Source organism: Branchiostoma lanceolatum, chromosome 14 (assembly GCF_035083965.1).
Source record: "Branchiostoma lanceolatum isolate klBraLanc5 chromosome 14, klBraLanc5.hap2, whole genome shotgun sequence".
In the NCBI taxonomy this organism is placed as follows: domain Eukaryota; kingdom Metazoa; phylum Chordata; class Leptocardii; order Amphioxiformes; family Branchiostomatidae; genus Branchiostoma; species Branchiostoma lanceolatum.
The window spans coordinates 8,942,683-8,964,329 of NC_089735.1; the positions used below are offsets into that span (position 1 = coordinate 8,942,683).

General features: G+C 38.4%; 2 protein-coding genes across 2 annotated transcripts; one reads left to right on the plus strand and one right to left on the minus strand.

Annotated features, from left to right (window-relative positions):
• Positions 1–3,794: 3,794 nt before the first annotated feature.
• LOC136449168 (uncharacterized protein CXorf65 homolog) lies at positions 3,795–6,445 on the plus strand. The gene is made up of 5 exons (XM_066449022.1): positions 3,795–3,939; positions 4,948–5,034; positions 5,377–5,493; positions 5,773–5,847; positions 6,249–6,445. Exons 1-5 carry the CDS (start codon positions 3,915–3,917, stop codon positions 6,404–6,406), a joined length of 462 nt encoding a protein of 153 aa, XP_066305119.1. The 5' UTR covers positions 3,795–3,914; the 3' UTR covers positions 6,407–6,445.
• A 2,392-nt stretch (positions 6,446–8,837) lies between these two features.
• Positions 8,838–21,187, minus strand: LOC136449167 (transmembrane 9 superfamily member 3-like). The gene is made up of 16 exons (XM_066449020.1): positions 20,991–21,187; positions 16,705–16,767; positions 16,257–16,389; positions 15,681–15,803; positions 15,082–15,242; positions 14,584–14,661; positions 13,973–14,104; positions 13,359–13,525; positions 12,742–12,836; positions 12,233–12,363; positions 11,391–11,530; positions 10,789–10,857; positions 10,133–10,279; positions 9,597–9,680; positions 9,320–9,396; positions 8,838–9,065 (listed from the first exon to the last, which is right to left on the minus strand). The coding sequence occupies exons 1-16, from the start codon at positions 21,075–21,077 to the stop codon at positions 8,998–9,000; spliced, it is 1,755 nt and encodes a 584-aa protein (XP_066305117.1). The 5' UTR covers positions 21,078–21,187; the 3' UTR covers positions 8,838–8,997.
• Positions 21,188–21,647: the final 460 nt, after the last annotated feature.

Genomic DNA, 21,647 nt, shown 5'->3' on the forward strand with positions numbered 1-21,647 from the left:
TACAGGTTTCTAATTTTTGCTCAATAAAAATGCTCACTCGCAACGCCCATGCACATATCTTCTTCATATACCATGGTACGCGCTCATTAAACATTTCGTATGTTTGGTGTTTTTCGTGCTCCCATTTCAGCATATTTTGTAGGAGTAGACGCTCACTTGTAATGCACAGGTTTGGTATTCAGTTCATTGTTTTCATCAATGTGTACGTACTAACTAGAATTTAGCCAGTCACTTGCCAAAGATATATCGATATTATGAAATTAGCAATATCTTAGTTAACATATTACATGTTATGTGGACCATAGCATAATGTAGTTTTCACTAATATCTGCATTTTTGTTATCATTTGGACTGACCTAGTACCACCGTCAGTAAGTGCGGTGAAGTGGCAATTTGTCCGCGGTTGATGTCCTTGGTACTGAAATGGGGGTCCAATAGTGATTTTCATACCATAGACCGTCAATGCAGTATAAGCCTAAGATACTAGCGGACAAGTGAGTTAAGCTGGTCGGAATCTCCGTCTCTAACCAAATTTTATATGACATTGAATTTTGCAGGTTCTGTAACTACGTCACAAACAGGAAAGGTAACAGAGACACACACCTTCGGACACACAGCGGCGAGAGGCCGTACAAGTGTCGCTTCTGTCACTATACTGCCGCCTACCGAAGTTCGGTGGTAGTGCATGAACGGCGACACACCGGCGAAAGACCGTACAGGTAAATCATGTCTTTTATATCCTCTACAGAAACGTATGTGCTAAATGAGTTGTACAGGAAACCATTGATCTTATATTGTCAATGACATTATATCTATGTTGACACTTTTTTCTTAGATGTCCTTCCTGCACGTACTCAGCTTTGCAGAAGACTTCGCTGAACCAGCACATGTTGAAGCACCATCCCTCACATTGGCAGCGCCTCATGACCACAGTTGGCCGTGCTGACCGTCAGACAACATCGCAATGGTTGGTGGCCACCTATCCGATCAAATGAAAAGTGCACCCATTCGTCGATCGGGATTGGACACTTGAGTTCGTGGCATTTACACAAACACTTGATGCTTAACAAAAATCTACATGTATTAAAATATGCTATCAAAATTTTGTAAGAATGGTTGTCAGCGAATTCCCACAAAAAGATTGTATCCAATTTTAATGCGTGAATAGTGTCATTTGATTGTATACTGTCAATAGTCTTCAACAGGTTGTAGAAGCTCTTGCACTTAACTTTTTCATAGTTACTGTAATTTTTCCTTGTTCTATGTATACTGTAGCCCTTGTTCTTATGTATATGGCGTCTGCATCTTATGATATATACCAAAAACCAACTTTAGGTGTGTGTTTTTTGACAGGTGCGAAAGCATACATTCCACAACAGATACGGGCCGCATCGCTGAAGGACATACCAAGGTCGACGGCATGGAGGCGTGCGTGTCCCTGGAACCCGGATACAACCAGAGGAAAGACGGGACCGGCACAGAGACCAAGGATGAAAAGTTAATCGGATGGAATATTCAGAAAGATATCAAGGAGGACGATTGTACGTTGAATGGCTCGCTTGATCTCTCTAAGAAAGAAGGAGAAGTGCCGCAACGTGCCTCGGTTATTCGGAAGGTTAAAGACAGTGAAGTAGAAGCGGACAGGACCGTTGCAGCCTGTCAGAGAAAGACGGGCGTATTTCTCACCATTCCGTCTGTCCGATCAAGCCTTTCCAGCCGCAGTTGTTCTTCTCACACAACCACATCTGATAACCGTCCTTTCCACAAACAGAATCAAGACCATGCCGAAAACAGTTACTCTGAAAAACTCACCAGAACAAATGGCATGGAGAAAAAAGAACATGTCCAGTCTCTATGTGAAGACGTGCAGAAGATGACCGGCCCGACAGGGAGCGCTACTAGACCAAGAGCCTTAACCGCAACGTCATCATCCGGCTCAAGTCAACAACTTGAGAACTTCGACTCTTCAACAAACAAAAACAATGTTTCTGCGCTGAAAAATCGAGAGGATACCAAACTAGAAGTTAAATATAACGTTACCCCGAGTGCATCTGAAACGCGAACCACCGACGCTCTACGGCAAGAAAATGTAACATTCCCTGGAAACACAGCGATTCGTACCACTCCAACGTATGACACTGTTATTACTGGGGAAACAAAGTCGAGGAACGAAATCAAAGCGTTGTTTAACCACAATCTTCACAAGCAAAGGTTGAATGAAAGTCACTATGTATCGCAAGGGTTTTATGGTTGTAACTACTGCGGTATCATTTTCACAGAAAAGATTATGTACGACATCCATGTTAGCTACCACGGACAACAGGACCCGTTTCGCTGCAACGTGTGCGGGTTGCTGTGTCCGGACAAGTATGCTTTCTACCTGCATCTGCACAGGGCAATCCATCGATAACGTTAACGGCCTACTGCTACGTTTATTCTACATCAGTCTACCTTCATGCTTAAGTTAGTATGCGGTGAGTTATATACTACTAGCTAGTCTACTAGTAATATTCATATATTTGTAAAACAGGAAGACGTTGAACAAACTCCCTATGGCGATGGACATGGCCGTAAGCGGGACTCAGACTGAGACTCTCACTTAAGTTCCCCATATCAATGAATATATTACTCATTCCAAACGTGCCCAGCACAGCTCACAGAGGCGTCGCCAAAAACAATAACAAAAGTATTGCAAATGCAACTCAATCCCACTGCAAAAGAGTAGCCATTTTCAAAAGGCATGCAATTTTGCTTTTGTACAAGTAGAAAAGGGAACGAAAACAGAATAAGAATACATCAATGTAATTACAAGACAACTGTAAACACGTGCACAGAAATCTTAACCAACCGACCTAGTTTTACACTAAGGTGGGTGTAGAGTTTCATGTTTTGATGTACAAAGTACACAAGAGTGTTGTCAATATTCATGCATAGTGTGGCCTTTCTTCTTTGCATAGTACATGTATTTGAACAAAGCTGCGTAACCACGACATTGTGGTTTGGATGCTACCGTAGTACTACGGTGCGGCAAATGTTTTACGCTTTTCAGTCAATATACAAAAGTTACAGCTTTACGTCTGCGAATGTTTTGTCTACAGTTAACAATGTCTTCATTCACTACACGCACAAGAGAGCGTTTTCTGCTGAGATATATACCTAGCTCAAATCGGGCCTGAATACACGAAGTGTATAGTGAATAAGTCGTCCGCACATGACCTCGGGTTGGGGACATGGGCCGTCCCGAATTCAGCACAAACTTCAGGTAGTCGATCATTTTCTCGTTATGCCCACTTGACTCTGAAAGGAAACAAGGTGGACATTATACGGTCTGAATAATTTATAGCCACAACACATACAGCACTGTAACAAATTTACCTTTCATGTATTCGTATTCGTTTTCATGTATTTCCTTAACAGTTTAGAAAATACTGAGCACCATATAACATTTCAAAACCTCTTCAAAATACTTTTTCGATGAACGATATAGTTTTTATACAAATTTTCACGACTAAGAATTATTTATGGAGACTCGTACTTGTTTGAATGGCTGCTTTGGGAATGTTTTGAAAATATGGTTAAAGGAGTTGTACTCCCAAAAGTGCCTCGGGCTCAAACACCTTGGCAACCGTATATCAACTAATCCGTCGCTAAGGGCGGCTTCCCACCTGTGTTTACCTGCCGAACAAATGAGTGTTCTTCAACCGGGAACTGTCTCAACACACACGGCGCTCTGATTGGTCTATTTAGTCACGTGTCTGCTGGAAAAACTCGTTCTGCAAACATGGACCTTAACTGAAGCATTGATCCACGGCTTACCTCAATACTAGGTGTGTTTCCTACGCACCGAGGAAGGGAAGGTATCACCGGGCTCACACAACGTTCTTCTGGAATTTTCATCTAGCAGAAGAGCCAGCATGTTCATTACAGTAAGATTTGGAGGTAAGTGGTTAGTATACACTTGTCTTTAACCACCTGTATAGTATGGGCGCGGTAAACGGCCACTACGGGGTACGGTACAAATCACTAAGACAACAAACGTGCATGAGTACCTGTTAAAAATTACACCTCGCTACGTCATAACAGATAAAATGGCGGGTTGGTGATCGCCAAACGTTACACAAAAAATAAACCAACAGATAGAGAAAGAAATTTGATCTACCTCTGGTTTTCTTTTACCTTGTGAGTGACTAGGCATTGTGACGTCAGGTCAAAAAAGGGTCACATTATTCAGTAATTTGTAACCGTGTTCGAGTTAATAAAACGTGTGATACGCACAGCCGGCAGTGTTTACTTTTTGAGATATGGTGCCTTTGTTTGGGGGTGAAAGTACGGGAATAACTTACCTGACTACGCATCTGTTACACGGCTGATGGTTATATAAGAGTCAGCTAGAGTTGGAAAGACCTGTTGAACACTAACATTGGCCTCCTGGTGTTTCATTCAGGTATGACCGTAGTTTAGATATACACTAGGTTAGGTTTCACTATGGGTGGGTGATGAGAAATTGTCGTATCTTTCCTCCTGTTTATATGTTGTCATATTCTTGCACTAATTTTTTAAACCTCTTTCTTGTTTATTTTATGTTAATAAGTAGCATTAATACTAAGCCTGCTGAAAAAGCGTTTGTTTTCCAGACGGTTTTGTGCAATTCTTCTCTAATATCATGAATGGAAAATGAAACTGTAAATATCCTTTCTAAGAATTCAATGGAGCACTAGAAAAGGGGCAAATCTCATTATTTTTACACTTTCAAACCTCCCTTTTTTTGTCCTTCATAGCCTGTACTATAAAAAGAAATCTATTGTTTTCATAAAAAAGAACAGATGAATTTGTGAAAATGTTATCGGACCTTTAAACTCTAGTTTCTTTTCTTTTGAGAATGAAAACATTTCTTTGCAAATTTGACGAATGTTTCAGGTAATGTTTTGTATTGTATTTTTTGTCTAGATCGACAGGAGGCGATTTTCAACCCCAACTGCAAGACGAAACTCCTCCTTGACAGTATCAAGAGAAGATGTAACTGTCATAAAGACAGTAAGTAATAACACATTTCGGCCTTGGGGATGGGGGAGGGCTATACATTAATAGGATATTGATCATGACCCCGAATACCAGAAGATATTGCTCTCTGAAGCGTAGATACGTGATCATTGTTGTGTTTCAAATTTGTAAGAATCCAATAAATCAGATATAATTAAAGACTTAAGTATAGATTCTGGTCCGTCGCAACATTGTTCTGTCGTGCCATTGGCTTTATACGTGAGTGATTTTAAAACTGTTTTTGTCACTACCTAATTCCTAGACCATATTTTAAAACATATGTTATGATGGTCTGGAGTTTCTGCTAATTATTTCATTGTTTCTTGTCGTGCACAGTTGATGTGGACTTGTCTGACGAACTTGGCAACGTCAAAAACCTGCAACAGGGACTTCACAAGTATGCAAATGAGCTTCTGGAGGAGAGAGAGAAGCTAGTTTTGGTGCGGGTTGAAAGTGAGTGAGGATTGTGTGTGCTTTTTTTCTATTTTTAGGATCACGTAACGTATCTTATAGTAATGTATCATATCATATCACAGTCTCATAATTAACATTTTTAACGTTACGATTCTGGCTTTCACAAATCTGGCTTCGCAATAGGCATAGGGCTAAAACCTCCTTGCTAAAACGAAGACACACGAGAAATAACTTTCATGCTCGAAAGAGTAGTTTGTTTTCCAGTCATTAAACCACTATTAGGATATAACTCAATAACGTTGTTTTTTCTTCTTCTAGAAAAAGAAGGCGAGGAACAGCCAAACTATACCCCACTTCTCAACGACAGAGAGGCGATTGACTCAAGATTCCTAGGTAAGGCGTTTTTATCCACTATCTTAAGTACGGTCAAGGATGTTTCTATAGTATGGTGTACAGTATTCTGTGCTGCATACATTGTTCGATTGATGTAAACCCACTTCTTATCCACAACTGCCAATGCCTCAATAGCGTTTTCTGTGGTTACGGTTCATTTTCATAGGTTAACCATTTGTTTTTCTTTTCTGTGACGTCCTGTCTCTTTTCCTGTCAACTTTTTTGGTATACCATTTTTTCGTTACCCTTCTTCACTTCTGTAATCTGTAATGGTTTGCTCCTAAACTCCTCCTTTGGTGTTGTTTCAGCAAGGGTAGCTTTCTTACCCGATATCTCATATTCATATCATGGCAATAAAGGGAACGTTTCAAATCAACATTATTTTCACTTCTCATCATCAGCACGGTTGTCCAGCCGAGGAGACTCGTCCAGGCCGGAAACGGGCCGAGTCCACCGGAAGTCGGGTGGACGGAAACGTTCGGATGCTCCCAAGTCAAGACTTCGCGCCACCACACCCACAGGGCGGAACAACAAGTCAAGACAGGGGAGCAAGCATTAATGGGGCAGGGTCATGTGGGGGAGGGATCGATGCTTATGGGGGGAGATTCATTATTTGCTTTTAAGGAGATCTCAAGAAGACTGTGGCAGGTAACGACAATCAACGACTAGTTCTAATACAATCAAAATGAGTGGTAATAACGAAGGCCCCGGTCCTCAGGCGTCACCAAAAGATTAAATTGTTTCCACCATACATTGTACATAGGGCACTATTTTACATTGACACCAGCTAAGATCATTTTCGGTTATCAACCATGTAAAATTATAATGTTTCAATAGTTTTATGGAGTCAATCCTATAACTATTCTATATAAAAATATGAATTATTGTATGCATCATATACTGTTGTTGTAGTGTACTAGTACCCAATATTATTGCTACACTGCAAAGTGCTGTAATATTATACAATCCCTTAAAAGCATATCTACTGTTATCATCATTACATAGTGTGTATTGACAAGTGGTACACAACAAGCAGCCAGCAAGCTGTTTTTCTACAAATTTTATTACTTCTACATTTAGCCTCAACTGCTGTCCAGTGCTCAATGGATCCATAGGAAGCTTTCCTTACATCCTGCGTTCACAGCGTAGTGAAACACGTGTAAAAACAAACTATCGTACCATACTATCACCCGTGCGTATCTTATATAGAGACGTATTCATACATAACGGCTTCCGAAAAACACCCAAGAGTATTGTTTTGACCAATGAAAATGTTACTACCTGTATGGACAGTTTCTTGTTTTATCACAATGCTTCGTGTTTTAATTATATATTGTGAACAAATCGTTGGTGACATTGTTTACAAAGTTGTATACAGAGTTTATATACAAGCTTAGGAACGGTTTCTGCACTCCTTTTTGACTTGACAATACTCTAGCATGCAAGATACCCTTTAAAAATGTCTGCCTCCCCTATTAAGTCAATTTACAATGAGATATGAACAATTACGCAAACAATTTCATGTGTGGTCCCACAAATATATACGCAATAGCACCTACCGATGCAGCAAGAAAAGATTCCGTTTCATCAAAATCATACTAGGATTTTTGTTCTGTTTATGCCCAAACAATACTGCAAAAGTTGCTACACTCTAACATACATACACAAAAGAACACTTTCTACAACTGTACTACTTGTATTTACCTAATATACACCCCAGTCACCAACAAGAAGTCTTTTTGACTGTTGGGAAAATGACACTGACTTTTGATAAACATCTTTTTCTTTTGTGTCCTTAGCATGACTGTTGACCCACATCTAGAAGTCGGACACAAAAAGATTCAAATATTTACAAACGTTCATCCATGGCACATGGATCAAAGCATAGGTTCCTGGCAAACACGTACATAATGCATGATGTGCACAGTTATCAAAAGTTTGGGCCACATTTTGTTTAAGAAGTGCGAAAACCATTTCAGTTGGTCTTTCTTTTAATGAAGCTGGGCAATGAAGAAAATGGAAAAATATGAGAAATAGAAATGTGACTGACAAGTACATGCTCGCCAGAAACCAATGATTCAATCTCTATTCTATGTGCCAAACATTCCATGATAAACTTTTATCTATTTGTACACTTCTGGGCAATGGATGGTAGATACATAACAGTAAAATGTCCTACAAAAGCCACATATATATATATCATACATGTATGGTAATCATTTTGTATTTTATTAGACAGTAATACATGTACTCGTGCTACAAAAGTGCAACAAAAGTAATCACTTGGATCAGTGTTTCTTGAAACTATGTTTCCACATACATGTAGTACTGCACTTATCTTTCTCTGAAGTTCAGACCAGTAATGATAGGGGGCACTGCTATGTACATGGACTACCGCTGTAAGTTACAGGTAAGTACAGAGCTTTGTTATAACTGCAGCAAAGGTGTTGTCCAAGCTTCTTTAATGATATTCCCATCCAGTGCACCTTATAGATAAAATTGCTCTTAAATTCTGTCTGCTCCTTTAGTACTTTCTCATACCTTCATTCTTTTATCACCAATGCTTTCACTTGTCAACTTTTTACTCAAACTTTTACCCTACCCTCTTCTCTACAAGATGGACTCGTCTTGTAATCTAAACCACCTTCTTTCAACACTTCTACATTGCCACAACTTTAAGGTCTACATATACATGAAACAAATGGTCAATAAAGAAGGCTCTGCCTCTAGGGCATTGCCAAAAAAATGTTTAATCATAAGACTAATCAACTTCCTATCTTTAGACACTATAGCATGTAAAATGTACAAGAAATACCATTTACATGTGTTAAACATCCCTTAGATTGACAATACACGATGTAGTATCTATTGTGTACAATAGCTTATTACATATAATTGTGAACATGGTTTAATATAAGAAGCTATGTGCATGACCATAAGCAGCAAAATGAAAAGGCTGGAATAGTAATACTGGTCACCACTATTTTCAAAAAACATTAAGGTAGGGTCATCATCAAAAGATAACATATCTCTGTACATTCATATCCAAATGGTCTAAAATAATACCTTAAAGAGAGGATAGTATCTTCATGGTGTGGACTTCTTCTTCTGAGTGGCCTCTTTCAGGGGCTCTCGATCGCAGTCTTACGCTTAGTCTATCTTTACATTGGTATAGATCTTTCGAACAAATGCACTTGTGCCTGCATATCCTAGCGTTCCTGAAAAAAAGGTGAATGCCACATTGTAAATATAATGTAGGTTATGAATTGAACATTATCCTTGCTTGATATGCATTTGAGAGTTACTGCTATATGGCAATCAACATGTTAGATACAACTGTTAAGTAAAACATTTACTTACTTGTAAACAAATCCAAAATAACTAGAAGAATTTCTGTAGCGCAAAAGTCGAACAAGAGTACAGTATATCATAAAATCTAAGGCATTTTTATATTGAATAAGACAATACTTACCACACATAAATCCCAGAGCTATACTGAACAGGGCCATGTAACCAAAGTAGAATGCAGTCTGGAAGAGCCCATACATCCTGAGGGGAGGAATGGAAGATACCATTAATACAAATTTCACAACTTACCTTAACATTTTTGGAAAGTGGGTACTGTGCCAAAGTTCTAACAGTACAATGCTTAACCTGTGTGAATTTTCTTCAAAACTCTTAGGACTATTCCAAGGAGTATACATGTATATAATTATACTTAGGAGTACTTTCAGTAACTACGGACTTACTTGGTTTTGAAGAAGAAGTAGTAGAAGGAGTACATGTACACATATGCAGCAGTGGAGGATGCAGCCAAGAAACTGGTCCATTGCCTGAAACATTAAAAAACACGATAAGCAATCTGCCAACAAATAGGACAACCTAAATTGTAGTTAGCATCAAAAACCTACTGTAAACTTGTTTGCAGCACTCATAGCTCTCAGTAATATTGTGATGGAAAAAGTAGACACTATTACTTTTGGCTTGTCTGTCTGTGTGTGTGTGTTTTTGCACTGCAGTTTTTGTATTTTCTGCCACAGGGAATAGTGCAGTTCCTGCATGTTCTGACAGAGGTGCCAAAATCTGCCTTGTTCCATGTGTATCTTAATCTACAAATCTAGTGAGGAAGTCATGTAAAGTGCCTTTCCCAAGGGCAAAACATCGGTGGTCAGGGGATTCAAACCCAAGACCTCTGGGTTCTCCGCCAAACGCACTAACTGTTGCATCAACACAATGCCACTAAATAACAAGAAGATATAACAAATATGCAAGACAAAGAACCTACCATCTGTAGTCCTCCGCATTAAGCAGGAAGTAGGTACAGACGATGGTGACACAGACGGTGACGATGGCCAGGATGATCAGCACCAGGAGCATGAACCCGTACACGTAGTAGATCTTGTACGCCCAGAACGACGTGAAGATGAAGTACCTGAGATCAGACAACAAAAGCTCAAATTAGCATTGAAGCTCATCTCTGTTAGTAGTAATCATAGTACAATGCTCAACTTTCTTATAACACTAACTTAAAGGTATTCTGTCACATGTCGGTTACTCTCGTGAGTTTACGTTCGGAAGTGATTGGTCATTATTGATCCTGAAGAAGGCGACAGTGGAAAAATTTGATCCGTGATTACCTTAGTGTTGGAAGAAAGTTAAGCATTGTACTAACAAAAGTTCAGTTGTCATTGGCATTTCTATGAATATCATCTTGATCATAAAAAGGACACTAAAGTCCTATTGATGATTATAATCTATAGCCTGGTAGCACTCACAGTAGTATAGTTTTCAATGGTGTTTCTACTGAGTATTATCTTGGTAAACTACTGATTATACAAAGAATACAGATCATCCCAAAATGAAGTAGGATGGTGCAAAGTGAAAGCACCTCCTTGCAGTTCATAAAAGAACTGCAGGTTACAATGGCTAATCTAGACTCACATCTCTATGAAGATGGATCCAAAGGGCAGCACTCCTCCCAGAGGCACGATGACAGCCGGCTCCATGAACCTAAACATGGCAAAGTTAGCAAATTACCAATCACAAAAACAAAAGAAAAAAGACACAAAGCAATATTTACGACAATTAACATTTGTATCATATGAGGTGCAATCATGTCTTCTATACACAGGCTTTCTCACTTGACGTCATCTGAGCCATGTTAGATTACAGCGCACATCTGCAAAGCACATGAAGATACTATTGCTAACCAATTATCCACCAACATAGTCGCCAGGGGATTCAAATTACTATTGCTATGACGTCAGTAAAAAGCCTGTTATCCACTTCAATGCACTCAAATACATTTGTGTTAACAAAAATGCCCTTAAGCATAAAAACGGACCCGAAAGCAAAGAGTAGATAACAGAATCTAGTGCAAGAACGTTGTGACTACAATGTGAATCAAAAAAATTGTCAGACATATATTTCATGTCATTTTGTTTCATCTTATCTCTTTTGAAGATTCACAAGTACATATGATTTCTCTTTTAATTGAGTTACATATACAGTGTCACTGTACAGAATAAACTATTCTTTCCTACCATTTCTTTTCAGGGATGGGTCGGGGCACAGCGTTCACCCTGCAGGGGTAGTTGGGCTGTCCGGACAGGTTCCGCCCCAGGACCGTCCCCACCAGGGTCAGGGGCAGGATCACAAACAGGCAGATGCACGTCACAGCAACCTGGGGGGAGGGGAGGGGGGGAGGTGTGGTGTTAATCTTTGAAATCATTGAAATCTTTATTGAGTATACCACTTGGCAGACTTGCTAAGTCTGAATTATGACTGTATTTACATTCATTATGCTCACACATTACACAAGAGTTAAGACAGTTGTCATGTTTTAAAATATATGGTACACAATATCATGATACCCCTCACTACTAGTTAAAATATATGAACACTTTAAATTGGGACATAACAAATGAGAGCTGCTCACACGTTGTAATAGTATCAAGACAGTCAATGTCTTATTTACATATTTGATTTGTACATATTTTACCTATATTTAAACAACAATCTTTATTGACACAACAAAAGTATGGCAACTTTCATATGGTCTTCTGCAACTATACATGCAAACAAACACCTGGATATAAAAGAGTTAACCTACATGTACGTACAAGTACATGATTAATTCAACCTGTCAGCCCTCTAAAGAGTCAGACATTTCAGATAGCATCCACTATCTTTCATCAGTGACTGAGAAGATGAAAGATGGTAAATACTATCAGAAACGTCTGACTCTAAAGAGTTTTATCCAGTTGCTTAATTTATGTCATAACTTAAACACTTCTCTGCCCTTATACTACTACTATAAGTTAGTCTATACAGACAAGGACACATGCCGCAGAGACTAAAATTACAGGACAAAGAGTGCCCTTACCATGGTGCCAAACGGGATTGCACGCGAGGCGTGGTAGTAGATGGCGATGAAGTTGATGAAGAAGGCTGTGCCGCACACCAGGCAGGGCAGCAGGAAAGCACTCAGCACCATCTGCTTGATCCACACACGGCCTGCAAACAATCACAGTCAAACTCTTAGCACTGTTTCATATCGATGGTACAGACAGGACATACATGAACTATTGCATATGGCAAAATGAAATTAAAGGGAGGCTAAACTTAAAATTGAAAAGCATACATTACTTTGCAAAATATACCCCAAAGGCAAGTTCTCACTTGTTTTACATAAGTCTGTCAAAGTTCAGGGCCCTCCCGTAATTTGCAACTTCCGCCATGCTGATGGCTACTTGCATGATGATTGAATTATTCAATTGTTAGGTCACAGTAGGTGACGTCACGTTCCAGCATTTGCGAACCAGAATGAATAGGTCTTTTCGATCTGGCTTTCCTGAGGATGGATTCCAAGGAATTTTCCAACGATTGACATACCTCCCATCCTAGCATAGAGGCCTCCACCACTATAACCATTGACCGGTGCTGTTGCAGCATACACAAAGATAGCTGTGCTCAGGAGGGATCCTCGTCTGGACAGGGAACAACAGTCATTCAAGGAGAGAACACATTCACTACCACTATCAGTTCTAGATTTGTATCAAAAAAAGAGTTTACAAATTATGGTTTAAGAACTGTAATATCAATCTCTCAACATAAGCTTCTACAAATATGCTGATGAAGGTCAACGTTTTGCTTTGTATAAAAAAAAGAGTTTAACAATTTTTAAAGTACTTGTGTGGTTTAAAAACTGTCATATTACTCTCTCAACATATCCTTCTACTACTTATAAAGGTCAAATATGGCCATAAAGATAAAACTGAAGATTTAATTATACAGTTCTCCAAATACGGCTATGAAAATGACACTGAAGGCTGAATATGAAATGAAATGAAGATGATACTAAGGCCAAATATGGCTATGAGGATCTTTACTTACTTTATGTACAGCTCTCCAAATATGGCAATAAAGATGACATTGAAGGCTGAATAAGGCTACATTTGTATATGAAGATGATACTAATGCTAGATATGACTATGAGGATCATTACTTACTCTGTGTACAGCTCTCCAAATATGGCAATGAAGATGACACTGAAAGCCACCACGGAGATGTGGTAACCTGTGCCAATCAGAGCAGAGAACAGCATACAGTTGTACGCAGGCCTGAAGACGTCCCCATGGACCTGTTTCCAGCCGTACTCATCTCCTAGGTCCCTCTCCTGTCAAACACAAGACATAGAAGAAATCTTTCATAAAGATCGCACCTTCTTAGCTGGCAATAGACAAGTTTCAAGGGATATATAAAGGTGGGAAGGTGGTCTTGTAGTTGGGTTGTTGACTTAGAATCTTTTGTGCCCATTGGAAAGGCACTTTACACCTATTTCTTCACTCAGCATGTAAAAATAAGCACCTAGCTTGAACGAGCAAAGCCCTCTTGGATACGACGCAAAGTCAGAGTTTTGAGGAGAGTGACACCTCAAGTATGTTAAAATAGCCATCAATAACAGTAGGAGTCCATCCTGGTCTGATTGAACATTACAGTCCAGTCTTACGAAGCTTGTACTTGTCTACTGTCAAGGGAAAGAAACGTCTACATGGGAAAGACATAAGCCTGTATCACGCAGCTGAGGACCAAACATGTTTAACGGGTTAGAGCGTGTAGTTACCATATCGTCCAGTTCATCATCCTTGCTGTAGCGTGCGTAGTCCTTACGCAGCGTGCGCATCAGGATCATGGAGACCAGCCCCACCAGGAAGATCACCATCATGAACGAGTTGAAGATGGAGAACCAGTGGATCTGTCCAAGAGAAACCAACAAAAATTTAATTAAAAACAAACAAGTGCAACGTTCAACCAACGATAAACCTGACAGGACACATGATGCTAAGAAAGCTGTGCCTAATCTTTATCCTTTTGTCCTTTTCCTGTGTTTTCATCACAGATCCATTACATGCTTGGATATGCAGGGCACCATGGGTAGTACCGTACCAAAAAACATCATTAGAATGACTATCCATACCGTGTCCAGTCCGGTCTATGTTGACATGGTAATGCTTTTGAATGGTTAAACCTGCAAGTTGCCAGGTAGGTTTGCATTGATATATGTAATCACAAAATCATGTCATAAATATGACATACGCACAAGCTGTGGTGCTGTGGTATGGTCACTTAGGTATCACATGCAAACACTACTATCACAATCATCATGTAGCCAAGAGCAGTTATACACAGGAGATCTATATGACAAACTGTGACACTCAAAGGATTGCTACTTACCCTATGTTGGAAAAAGTTTGGATCCAGATACTTGTCAAACCTGTCCTTGTAAGGAATGTTGGACTTCTTCCATTTCACCTGTCCGAGATAAAAGTACAGAAGGTTCAAATAAACAACAAAATAATCCAAACCATATCCACATGTAACCCCTATATCATAAAAATGATAACATTCTTCATTGTACACTCAATGGCCGTCAGGCTAAGTACTAGGCATGCAAATACAAAAGTAGTAATACTAGAGATACTGTTTTAACCTTTAGCACACTGAAGTAGCCATTTGGCACACAATCACTATTTGTTACAGAGTTAGGTAGCAGGAAGAAGGTTAAGTTCAGTGAGTGCAAAATAAAATACAGGTATTACAATATCAGCATCTATTCATACTCAGTAGACTACCTTAACTTTTGGCCTACTAAAGCAGCCATTTGGCACCAAATTTGTATTGGTTATAGGGTTAGGCAGCATGAAGAAGGTTAAAGTATGGAGGGGAACTTACAGAGTATGTGAAGGGGATCTTGGTGTTGGGGATGAGTTTGACCTTGGCCTCACTGGTCAGGTTCACGTCCACAATCTGGTCGACGTTGTAGCCGATGTCCAGCTTTTTGTGTGTCCAGAGGTAATAGCCATCTCCGTTTTCATCTATCTCCCCTGCAATACCTGCAATACAATAGGTCATTACAGATTGCGTTAGACACAGTGTTTCTGTATGTATGTTGCTTTTGAGGACAGGAAAAAAAAGTATTCTAAGAGTGAAAGACAAAGACTCTAGACAAGTTAAAGACATATACATGTTTTTGTAACAATCTTTACTTATTCATGGGACATGTGAATTTGTGTGCGTGCATGTGTTTGTGAGTGTGTGCATTTGTGTATGTGTGTGTGTGTGTGTGTGTGTGCGTGCAGTTGTTTATGTACTACACCGTATGTATTTGTGTGTATGTGTGTGCATGTGTGTGTATATGTGTGTGTGTTTTTATGTGCATGTTTGGTAACTTTGATTTGTTCATGTATCTACCTCTATGTTTCCTCACATCAACATTGACCATGAAATACAGAGTAAACAAGCACACATAAGACAAGAAGAACTGTTCTTACCCCAGATAGGAAGGTCGTCAATGTACATCTGGTACCAGTAATGGTTCTTGACTGCATACACGAAGGCATCATACTTCTGCTTGGTCAGGTCTACCTCACAGTACTTTGTCTGGGGCACGTCCACTTTGGGAACAACCAAAAAATGCAATATTAGTGCCTGACAGAAATTGTTTCAGCTTACAAATTGTATATTTTCCTAGTTTTGCTAGTGTAGAAGCTATTTTGGAAACAATGTGTTTTGTCAGGGCTCAAAATTCATTTTCAGGAATAGGTGCACTGGGGGACTTAACCTAAAGATTCAGGCGCGCAAAAAAAATTGGGTGCACAATATGGAATAAAGTAGAATGCCAGCAAAACCTTTTAACAAAGTTTTGAGCTCTGAAAAATTGGGATGAAAATAGATTCTATAGCTAAATCAAGTCAAGAATGTGCTGTATAATAATATGATATCAATAATAATATTGTACAATAGTACATGTACCTTTACATACACACCCCCTATTACCCTGACAAATTATACCTGTATGAAAATTATGTATTCTGAGCCTTGTTTGTTGATGTCAAAATCTACTTTACCTTTATAGTCAATGTCCAGCCCACTGAACTGAAGCTCCACCCCCTGTAGGGCCTCTCCTAACGTCTCATGGTAGTGACCAATGGCCTCTTTGGGCCCAGCACAGAACGGTAAGGAGAAGTACTCATATGTTTCCTGTTATGGGGAGGTAACAGTCAGGAACAAATTTGTCATACCATGGTAGACGATTCAATTCATAGCACCTTGTTCTTCATGGCATCTTCATCTACATCTATAGAGTACTAAGCAAAGCCCCTCGGGGGGCATTTCTATATTTAACGCTCAGGGATAATCAAGCACAATGAATGGTATACATGTAAAGTGCCATATGTTACCTGAAGTTGAGTGGTCAAGACTTGAAATTATTGAATTAGTGAATAGACCAATGGCTTGCTTTAGAAGTGATGTCCTCAGATAAACGCAAGAGTGGAAAATTCCTTAATGACTTACCTGTCTGTTGTGGTACGGTCCAACCGTGTTCATCCACAGTACAACCTCTTCCTTGTCCACATACTGGAAATGGAAACAGACCAACATGAAACAAGAGTTTCGAATTTCTCGCATGTCTTGTCTAATTGCAGTTTCTCAATTAATATATGAATGCAAATGTATTTATTCATTTATTTATTCATTTATTTATTTATTTCGATTTACCACATTTGTGGAAGGATTGACATAACAGGTGAACTATCACCTTTTCAAGATGTCATCCCAGACCGGACTGTAAGATTTGGACCATCGCGGGGCATGCCCCTACTCTTTTTCGAAAGGTGTGGTGGGTTCTTTAACGTGCGCGGGGTGTGGCTCTCCCCAAACATGGGACCTCCATTTAACGTACTATCCGAGAGACGTCCCTAACCCTAGATGAGCTAGGTACTCAAATAAGGTTTGAAATAACATAACATGTGTCCACTGATCACTTGCTGTCACTCTACAGTGAACTTGACTAGCATAGGGAAAATGTATAACTATGAAAACACAAACAGACCAAAAACAATGCCTCCCGTGAATTAGTATAGCCTCTTCCTTTGACCCAATGACCTGGAATGTCTGTCATATCTGAAAAATGACTGGTTCTACCACCACTACAAGTCTGACCTTCCCAGTGACACTATCTTCCCACTTACTTCCTGCCACTCTACTGACAACTTGTATTCAAATAACTACAAACACACAAGAACACAAACATCCAGACACACCAAAATTAAAACCTCCATACACAGATCTAGAGGCAAGTTTTAAATGACCAAAATGTACTAGTCATGTCTGAGAAAGACACAGTTAATGTACGGTACTTCTAGTAGTATTGTGCAAAAGACAGATTTCAAGATGTATTTTTTAATAGTTTTATCACTCTGGCTCTTCCATCCTGAGAGGCTGTATATAGAACAGCTGAACACACGAAGCCACGCCCACCTGTCCTTCTGTAGTGTCAACATGTACAGGTAAGGATGACCTGAACCGGACATGGGAACAGCAAACCGTCAACTCAACAGGAGTTCAAATATCAACTCTTCACATGTGAACATATGTTAAATTTCATACCTTTGTGAAGGATTCTTGGTAGAAACATAATGGAAATAAGACCAAAACCAATAAAAATCAATTTCTCTAATATCATTTAACTTTTCGGGAGGTCAAAATCTTTTTCTAAATTTGCTTTCAGTATGGACAACTGTTCAGTTTTGGCACAGTGTACCTTTTAAGATTAGAATGACTTTTCTTTGTACAACTTGAAGCTTAATCATGGACTAATCTCATTATCTCTTGTATTACTAATTAGACTTTAGAAAGTTGTTTTTACTATGGCAGCAACAAAGCAAAACTGAGTTAAAAGGGAATTTGAAGATGAAATGGAGCTTACATACATGAAGTAATCTAATATTGTGGCAACTTATATCTTACATAAGTTACAGTAATTATAAATTTCAGTTGCTACAAGGACAGATGAACATGTTGTTTGTCCGTCTGACACACCATATACCGAATAGCTTCAGGCTAAAGTAAAAGGTGAGCTACAAATTATGAATATATAGGTTTGCAACAATTCTCAAAGCTTTGTTCGACATTCTCAAATCACAAAAACTTAAAAATGTTATCATTGTCCAGGGTCTCCAACAAAATTGTCTAACACACAATTGCAATGTACCTTTGACATGAGAATGCATCTGTGGAGATAACAATCTTAAGTAGATATACATCTTTGCTTTCTAATACACCCACAGGACAATTAGAATTAAAAATTGTATTTCTTTCCATTTAAACTATTAAAGTAATTTGCCATTTAAGATTAGTTTTCACATCAATCATAAAAGCATCTTCAAAATTTGTCTGGATTCTTCAAATTTGTTTTATCAAATCACTTAATTAGTACTGTATAATTGTTTGATTTTTATGACACATGAAATCTGCTACCGGCATCTTTCTGTGATGAATTTAAAACATCAATCGGCATGCCAATGTGCCACGTCACAACAGACAACACAAGAATGTATTTGGAACACAAGCAAATTTGGTAAGGGAGGTGGCCCCTAACCAAAATAACATTTCTAAAAAGTAATTTTGATCTCTGTGCCCATTTTTGTTATAAACCAGCTGTGCATAGATTTATTTTACTACTGACACTTTTGAGCCATTTTCTTTGTATACAATCAACTGTTCAACATACATATTCATTCACATATAAACAGAATGATATATTCCACCATTATATTCTACCTACTAAGTATAACTATAGTATGAGGTACATGTACATGTAAATTTCAATATTCGCTCGTTCTCATTCAAATGTACACATTTTGTAATCTCCGTTACCGATTGAAATAAGACGTTCCTGGCATTAGGATATGCCACATATAAAATGTCAAACTGTAGTTTTTATGACGACTTAAAACTTTTCTAGCTTTTAAAAACGGCAGTTTGGTACCTTGTATGTGGCATATGTTAATGTCAGGAACGTCTTACTTCTAACGGTAACGGAGATTACAAAATGTGTACATTTAAATGAGAACGAGCGTATTACCTATGAGCATAAATACAGCCCTGGGCGTGTAACAACAAATATTGTTTATTGTTTACAAATATAAGAATCTTGGATATCCAGCTTGAGGTTTATCTCATATATATGTGTAACGTTATTTATATATTATTATCTTAGTCTACCACTGACTACTACTTACTGTTATGGCTGTACATATAAATGTATTGTACATCCAAGCTTTTAGTAGTCTAACAGTTCATAACTTCAGCCAAGGAATCAATTAGATATTCAGGTAACATCCTGGTTAGCAAATACTTGTACATGATTACGGATATACTGTGAATGTACATGTACCATACATGCACATATCCTATATCAGTATATAGCATTTACAGTCATGAATGACAATGATGTAATTCAGTAATATTTGTCCTTGTATATCAAGAAAGCATCTGACCATGTAATTATCATTGTCCAGTCACCATCTTGGACTTAGACACCCAAACAGTATGGCAGCAGCAGGTATTGTGACGTCATATGCAAACTCTACGGGTAGCAGTATGTTGGGAACTACAGTTGATTTAGGTTATCAATAAGCATGTAATATATTTACAATTTTAATGGTGGGGGGGGGGGGATGTGGAGCTTCCTTACAATCAGTTACATTTTTAATTTGTTAACCCTCAGTTAACTGAAGCGACCACCCTAAAGATTGATAAAATTTACAGTTTTATTACAAGGAGCTGCGTATACATGTATATTCCAATTGATGTTCTGTGGCTTGAAATTCATAAGCAAAATATAGCATTTTTGTAACAAGTGCACATACTGCAAATCATGAAATATTTTGAGCTGGTATTATGTTCATACTAGAAGTGAGGTTTCACGGCAAACTCACTGCACTGCAAAAACGTGCTCTGTCTTACAATACAATGTATTCACATAATCATAATGTACACATAACAGTTATTTCAATTGTGAAAATTAAAGTTAAAACAAAACAAATGCCTCCTTTTCTCTCCTACCAACAAAATCAAGTCCATGTGAACTTAAACGATTTACAGTACTTTGAATGGACAAGGCAGATGCATCTCATGCATCTCTTTGTGATTACCTGTGTATTTTATTATTTGTTTAGATAACAGTTTTATGTGTTATAATATTTAACGCAACATTTGGTCTTTCTTTATAATATTTTCTTGCTCTATATATGTAATTATTGATTTGATTGCAAGATTTCTTATTATGCAAAGATATCCTTGCTGTATGCAGTTTATATATAATATGGTGACCTATGTAGCAATGACATCATAACCCAGACAACTTAGCTGTCTGCACATAAATTTAATCCTAACTAGGATATAAATATTTCATGTATAAACAAAGGCATAAACTTTCAAGTTTAGACAACTACCATGAAAACTGAAGGTATGGATGAAATAATTCCACGTTCAGATTTTTCTGTGGCTTCATTTTGTTAAAAAATCTGGTGGTTTGGTCACATCCATGTGTTTCTTTAACCATACACGAATGCTTGCTACTAGAACCTATTGGCCACCGGAAACAAAATTGATTATAAATTCAGTCAAATCGTACCAGGAATCATTAGAATAAAATTACCCATGGCAGAGAGGATGAAATAAAAAGCAGCCGGTATATATCCTGGAAACTGTGGTTTATGAGAACTGACCACACACAAAAAATTATGTCGATCAGAAAGAAGAGGTTGTTGCTCTCCAGCAAATTTTTCTCTTACCGTGTGACTGTGTTCGTCCGCTCTGGCGTAGCTAAACAGCTTCAGGAAGAGCAAACTGAGGGAAAATAATGATTTGTTGGTCGTCATCGTGGTAAATTTGCGGCAGTTTTCATCAGTGGTGTGTAGAAGTGGACGTGCGTGGGACACCTGTAGTACAGCCGCCCTCCCACCTTTTCTCTGTCTCCTACCCCAGCCACGTCACGTGCAAGACCGCATACACTACCTCAAAATTACCTACTCTGTGAAATCATCCACACTCACAATGGTAGAAAGATAGATTCAATTCAATTTATTAGATCTTAGATGGATACGATAGATAGATAGTTTCAATTCAATTCAATTCAGTTCAATTAGATTTTATCAGATGGATAGATAAATAGATGGATAAAGATAGAGAGAAAGAAAGAGAGATATAGATCATAGATTTATAGATGGATGGATAGATGGATAGATAGATAGATAAATAGATAGATAGATAGATAGATAGATAGATAGATAGATAGATAGATAGATAGATTCAATTCAGTTCAATTCAATTTTATTTGATGGATAGAGGGATGGATGAATGGATGAATGGATGAATGGATGAATGGATGGATGGATGGATGGATGGATAGATAGATGGATGGATAGATTATAAGGGAGTATAAAAATCAT

Excerpts from the sequence above, each read along its gene's own strand:
- LOC136449168 (XM_066449022.1), top strand. The coding sequence starts at position 3,915 with ATGTTCATTACAGTAAGATTTGGAG. Across the intron at positions 5,035-5,376 it reads ATGTAACTGTCATAAAGACA|TTGATGTGGACTTGTCTGAC; the intron begins GTAAGTAATAAC and ends TGTCGTGCACAG. Across the intron at positions 5,494-5,772 it reads AGTTTTGGTGCGGGTTGAAA|AAAAAGAAGGCGAGGAACAG; the intron begins GTGAGTGAGGAT and ends TTCTTCTTCTAG.
- LOC136449167 (XM_066449020.1), bottom strand. The coding sequence starts at position 21,077 with ATGACGACCAACAAATCATTATTTTCCCTCAGTTTGCTCTTCCTGAAG. Across the intron at positions 16,390-16,704 it reads GACCGTACCACAACAGACAG|GAAACATATGAGTACTTCTC; the intron begins GTAAGTCATTAA and ends TCCCCATAACAG. Across the intron at positions 9,681-10,132 it reads AATGCGGAGGACTACAGATG|GCAATGGACCAGTTTCTTGG; the intron begins GTAGGTTCTTTG and ends TTAATGTTTCAG.